General features: G+C 37.4%; 1 protein-coding gene across 1 annotated transcript in view; it reads left to right on the forward strand.

Annotated features, from left to right (window-relative positions):
• NUDCD1 (NudC domain containing 1) overlaps nt 1–6,249 on the forward strand; it is a 38,953-nt gene extending 32,704 nt beyond the window's left edge. The window contains exon 10 of the mRNA XM_058038442.1: nt 1,280–6,249. Within this exon, the coding sequence (XP_057894425.1) occupies nt 1,280–1,572 (293 nt within the window). The 3' untranslated portion in view covers nt 1,573–6,249. The remainder of the gene's footprint in view (nt 1–1,279) is intronic.
• The last annotated feature ends 548 nt before the right edge of the window (nt 6,250–6,797 follow it).

The following is a 6,797-nucleotide window of genomic DNA, read 5'->3' on the forward strand; positions in this document are numbered from 1 at the left end:
ACTGACCAGAGTTTCAGTGGATTGTTAACCACTTGGAGGCAAACACAGTGCCTTCTGATACCATGTAAAAATGAGCTGTGTGCAACAAAAATTCTGCTATTAGGCACAAAGAAAGAAGTGTCTCATCTTATTTCTATCTCTAACATGAGGTCAACAGCAACGGTAGCTTAATTTTAGAAATAAGAGAACATAGGAATGACATGTTTGTGCCCTGGGAGGAAGACAAGCCTTTTCAGACCATGTATAGAATGTAAGCACAGAACTGTATAGTAAAAAGGAGAGTTCCTTGGATAAGTGACTTGAGTTAGAGACTGAAAAGCAAAATCACTACCTTAACATTCACACAGACATTGTCAGGGCAATAGATGCAGTTAATTGATCATGTGTCTAGGTCTGTGTAATCTTATGGTAAGGTGTTTTAATAAGTGACCTTTAGATTTTTCCTGTCTTGTTGACCCATGTGATAATCATTGGCTTACATTTTTCAATGGAAGTGAAGCAAATAACTTCCCTAACAGGGAAGGAAATGCTTGCAGAAGGATGGTAGATCACTTTGCAGAATTGCATCTCAGTTCTCTTTAGAAGTGTGAAAGGAAATCAGTCTGAATTGAGTCAATTTGATACTAGAGTCCTGTAATGAAAGTGGAAAAGGGAGGTTTTGGTTTGTTTTTTTTTTTTTTCTGAGTGAATATTAACAGAAACAGTGTGTTAAAAAGTAATTTTTTTTTTAGTGAGTTCTAAATCGAAGACAGATTTTAGGTGTCCTAGATTAGATAGGCTCAGAAATCCTAATTTTTAAATGTAATTACACACTGGGAGATGAAGAGAGAGAAGAGATTTATTGTACTTGGACCACTAATATTGGGCCAAGATTGCCCATATGGACTGTGTCTGTGGCCTTATGGTCCTGCTGAGAAAATGAAAGACCTTGTGAGGCAGAGAGGAGCCAGATGTGCAAAGAGTATCTTGCTGTGCATATGTATCCAAAACACCAGTTAACATGAGGTACGTGGGAATTGTATATTGGTATTAAACTGGTTAATGCATCCCTTCAGAAAGTACTGGCTGATGTAATAAGAGTAGTTTGGTGGTTTGGGGTTTTTTTTTGTTGATGTTAGCTTTTGTTGGTCGGTTGTTCTTGTTGTTTGTTTTCAGAGGTTTTTTTTGTTACAAATTGCGTATTATTTTTTAAGTTAAGCTTGGGTTTTTATCATCCAATTAAAGTTCTGTTGAAACCAATCTATTACTTATCCCTTCTACTTGGTTTTGGGCTATACAGGTTATGTCCAAGCATCAAAGCAAGACAAGAAGTTCATGGCTTGTGCTCCAGATTACTCCTACGCTGCTCTTTGTGAGTGCTTGCGAAGAGTTTTCATCTATCGCCAGCCGACTCCTCTGGCCACGGTTCTCTACAACAGGAAGGAAGGAAGACAAGTGGGACAGGTTGCTAAGCAGCTGGTAGCAACCCTGGAAGCCAATGATCCTATCTTAGGCTTTCAAGCTACGAGTGAGAGATTATTTGTTCTCACAACAAAAACCTTGTTTTTAATAAAGGTGAACTCTGGAAATTAATTATTCAGTGTGCTCTGCTGTAGTTTGTGTTAACAGTTTGTTATAGAAGTGAATAGGTTGACGATCTGACAAGGTCAGTGCAATTTGCTGAAAATGACAAAGGGGATGTTTTACAGGGGAATCAAATTTCTTCATTAGAATTTTTCTGTAAGAAAGTGAGTTTTTGACTTTGCTGCCATGGAAGTAAGTTTTTTCAGAGCTATGGGAAAATGTCTTCTGCATTAACATCTTTGTCAAAGTAATTGTCGGATGCTGCTATTGCATAGGTGAATAGATTTATGCATTGCTTTTTCCAAGTGACTTTATTTGCTATACTTCTGAGTTTTGAGAATTTACTGCTGTTTTTAAATGCCACTGTTAACCTATGAAAAAAGTAGTCAGATAAAGAGTTAAAAGCATATGATATGCCAAGTAGAATGTATTATAAAGAAAAAATATCTCCAATTCAAATACGGTTGACCAAAAAACTTTTGATATTTGACATTCAGTAATTTTGAGTGAAATGTGAGAGAAATTAATGGGGTATTATGTTTCTTACACAGGTAATAAAATGAAGCAAATTTACTGTATGTGCACATTTTAAATTATTGGTTTGGGACTTGTTTATACTTGCAGTAAAGTCTGTTCACATTTCTAGAATACGTTTTAATAGCTTCTTCCAGAAGCAAAGTAAGGGTCAGTACATGGCTGGCAGTGATACATCGAGTGCTCTTAGTTAAGGTCTTGTCATACTCTCAGTTGTGCCATTTTCATTTGACTTTATACTTCATTTCAAGTGACTGATTTACAATGAGAAAATTGAAAAAGGCTGACAGAAAAAGCACTGGTATTGTAACCTGGGATGGGACACTCAGAGGTGCTGCTTCTGCCTCAGATGCCACTGTAAATGCTGCATTGTCACTTAACTGTTCTGTCTGTGATGCCTAAGTCAAAACATGTTATATATGCAATGTAAGAATTTGCAATTTGCTCAGGCCAATGAGGATGCATTGGTTTAACAGACTGGTATGGTTAGTTGAGTTGAATAGCTGTATGTGAAGATTTTTGTTTCTTATTTTAAATTGGCATTGTCAATACATGGAAACCAAAGAGTCAGTTGTGACAGTCAGTCTACCCTGGGTTGGGTTTTTTCATAGTTGGCTTGCAAATCCATAACAAAGGATGCTTAATATGTTGTGTACTGACAGGAAAGTGCTGTCATCTGTGGTACCAAAGTACTGAGAGACACAAATAAAGGCAGCCTTTTAGTTTGCATCTCCCTACCAATATTATTTCAGAACTCTGTAAGAATCTATTGAGAGAAGAGTAAGTATTTCTTTAGTTGTGATTGTTTTGACTCTCTTGTAAACTCTGCAGATTTGTATCAGTGAACTGACTAAATAACAAGAGGAAGGCAAGCAGCTGTGGCTTGCAAAAACCATCCAAATGCAGAAGCTTTTCAAGGAACATGATTTTCATTCTCCTCACAGCATGGTTATATTGTATATCCAATATTGAAAAGCTTTTCTTTACTTTTAGCTGGGTAAGTTAAAACAGACTGGATTTGTAAACCTGGTTTCATCTGCCCTTTTAAAACTGTCTTGAAAATGCTTTTTGGAAAAGCTCACTGAATGTATTACCATTTTTACTGTTTTGCATCTAATTTTTATTTGTTGTCCAATAATGTCAATCAAGGTGGTAGAATTCCTGCGGAGGTCCTGTAGAAAAAAATATGTAGCTTATTACTTTGTAGCATAAATTAAGTGCTTTTAGGTGTATATGAATATTACTTAGTAAACTGAGGTTTAATATTTGGGGACTGAGAGTTAAGAATGTGATATTTGGGAAATGGGGGAATGAAAGAGTGAAGGAATCATAGTCAACGTGTCTTTGTCACTTCTGGTCTACTGCAGGCAGTTTCAATATAGATGAGAATTTCAGCTGTTCCTTGTCAAATTCTTCCTGCTGTGAGTTACATGTCTGGAAATATGCTCTGCTCTCTCCTGCAACAGAGGAAACAGAGTCAAGTAAAATGGTTACCTATTCAGAGGTATTACAATATGCAATGACTAGAACTCATATTCCAAATGTGTGTCTGTTTCAAGGGAGTTCTTGTTTGCATCTGGAAATAACTGAACACAAGGAAAATGTTCATCCCTTTTCCGTGTTACTCATGTGTTTGTAATCATGTTTCCCAGGAACAATGTATCAAGTAGTCTCTCTCTTATTTTGCTTCTATGAAAGTCAAGGATATTTTAGAATTTAAATTATTGTTTACCTTGAGGAATGTGGAGTGCTATTGCGTAGCAAGCTGCTAAGCACCTGAGGCAGGGCAATCCCAAGCGCAAAAGCAGGCTGGGCTGAGAATAGATTGAGAGCAGCCCTGGAGAAAAGGACTTGGGGGGGTTGGTGGATCAGAGGATGGACATGGCCCAGCAATGTGCATTTGTAGCCCAGAAACCCAAACATGTCCTGGGCTGCATCATGTGAAGCATGGCCTGTATGTCCAGAGAGGTGATTCTGCCCCTCTGCTCTGCTCTGCCCTGCTCTGCTGTGGTGAGACCCCCACCTGGAGAAATGCAGCCAGCTCTGAGGACCCCAACACAACAGAGACATTAACGGGTTGGAGCAAGTCCAGAGGAGGGACACAAAGGTCATCAGAGGGCTGGAGAATCTTGACTAGGACAACAGGTTGAGAGAGTTGTGGTTTTCAGCCAGGGAAAGAGAAGTCTGGGAGACCTTAAAGCAGCCTCCTAGTACATAAGGGGGGCCTGCAAGAGTGTTGGAGAGGGACTTTGGACAAGTGCATGGTAGGAGAAGGGATAATGGCTTTAAACTGAAATTGAGTAGGTTTAGATTAGACACTGGAGGAGACTCTTTAGGGTGTGAGTGGTGAGACACTGGACAAAGTTGCCCAGCGAAGTTGTGAATGCCCTTTTCCTCAAAGTTCAGCACCAGACTGGATGGGACTTTGAGCAACTTGGTCTAGTGTGAGGTGTCCCTGCCCATGGCAGTGGGGTTGGAACTAGATGATTTTTAAGGTCCCTTTCCAGCCATTCTATAATAATTAAATTGGCTGCAAGCCACCAAGAGACACTCTCTATCAGCATTTCCTTTTCTGTGTCCAATTACAACTAAGGCTCATTTGTTCAGCATATCATAAATAGGCTTATACAAAGTATAAAATGTGGATATTTATTTATTTATTATGGTTTTCCAACAACCATGCTTCAATTTTTCTAGGATTTTTTTTCTTGAAACCATGCTTTTTCTTCCTGAGAGGTCCCAATCACAATCTGTTTACAGAATTTCTGAGAAAATATTTGACTATTACAGGCTTACTTGGCTGTTACTGCATTATTTGATTTCAGTATTCTTTTTCAGTGCTTTCCTTGACTGCATGTTTGGAATGCTTGATGTATTCTTCCACAAGTTGTAATAAATAGAAGAAATTTTAAAATTTTAAAATTATTTTAAAGGATTTATATTAATTTCAAATGTATAGTCTTCCTATGCTACTGAAATAAAATAGAGAAATAGAAATAAGAAATTCTTTAAAATAAAACTTGTGTTAAGAAGTTTTCTGCTAAGGCAAAGTTCTAGCAGGTGTCTGCACTGCAGGGCCAGGGCTGTTGCCAAGACATGCACATTGTACTCCTTGTTTAGCTCTGTGAAATCCCCTGTACAGCCTTGCTAATGTTCCATTTCTTTCAACACACAGATTTACAGAGGTAGTTACTGGAGATTGCTGATAAATATTCAGGTGTATTCTTGTGTTAAAGTACCCACTGTGCCTCTGATCCTTTTTTATGTACAAAATCCAAATGATCGGGACAAACCCTTCTAGATGCAAGAGAGAGACCTGTCCTTCCTTTCTTCCTCTCCCCCTACCTCAACATGGGTGCTTTTTTGCAGGAAAGTGAAGGAGAATAGGAAGGATTTGATCTGTTTGTCTGTCCTTTGTCAAATAGTGGCTTTTCATAATGAAACAAAGAGTAATAAGGTTAAAGCTTATGTTTTATTTGTTTTTTGTGCTTTCTTTCATTAATGAGTTGCTAGAACTTCTTCATTTCCTTGCCTTCTGTCAATTTATGTTTTCTCATTATGCTGATTAGATGAACTTAAAGCCTGCAGTCAATCACATATTAGCCATATAATAAAAATTTTGGATTAAAATTTTGTGTCGTCAGTCCTATGTGCCATTTGTAACATATTTCTTGAAATCTGGTGGGCTTTGTTTCCCCTCCTCCCTATGCAATACATGTTTTTTTGTGCTATGGATAAAAGTCAGCAAGGTCTAAAAATAACTTGACATCTTCAACTTAGAAGAGCCAAGTATCAAGCAAGCCTTTTCATCAAGACTATTGCAATCATTTCAAACTCAAGGTATAGTCCCTTTTTCTTGGAGAAGTGTTTGTTGGAGTAATAGTTTTTTCTTTATAAAAGGTTTAAGGTCCTTCTGAAAAACTTTCTTTACACAAAAATCTTTGCCATGAAGTGGTAGCTGGATATCAATTAAAATAGATATAATTAACAGTTTCAGAGGCAAACTTGGAAAATATTTGTCATAGTCTTTACCAATCTAATGCTCTATGCAAAATATCCTTCTTAAAGCATTCCAGTGCATTTTTGCAATCTAATGCCAGTTGCAAGGAATTCTCAAGAAAAACAGAGGAAAGCAAATTTTAAAAAATTAATCATTTTAGAACATGACTTTCATTATGCTTTGATAAATATACACTTTCTAGTAGTGTATTTCAATAATATATTTCTTAATGTATTAGTTGCATTCTGAATGTGCAGGACTTGTATGTGTGTACATTTGTATTTTCATCTGTAAATGCACACACCCGTATGAATTCATACTGCCTTGAGGTACTGGGGAGGGCGAGGTGGCTGTTAGAGAGGAGAATCTTTTAACTTTACTGACAGCAAAGTTTGGATTCTTTATTAACATGTTCATGAGTCTGCCACACATGTGTTGTAATGTCACGATAACTGCTTTATGTGAAAACATCAGTCATGAATCCTGTGGTAGTTTCCTCTGCTGAGGATTAAATATCAGATATTTCAGTATTTCATTTTACCCAAACTTAAACAGCTCAGAGGCCAAGTATTGAGTAGATGCCTCAAGTTGGCAGAATTGATGCAGATGTGATAAGCATTTCTTTTTATCAAAATAAGTGATGTTTAGAGGGAAAAGAAATGAGACACACTGAATACTAATCCAGTCACTTTCAGCGCTG

This window comes from Melospiza georgiana, chromosome 1, assembly GCF_028018845.1.
Source record: "Melospiza georgiana isolate bMelGeo1 chromosome 1, bMelGeo1.pri, whole genome shotgun sequence".
Classification (NCBI taxonomy): Eukaryota; Metazoa; Chordata; class Aves; order Passeriformes; family Passerellidae; genus Melospiza; species Melospiza georgiana.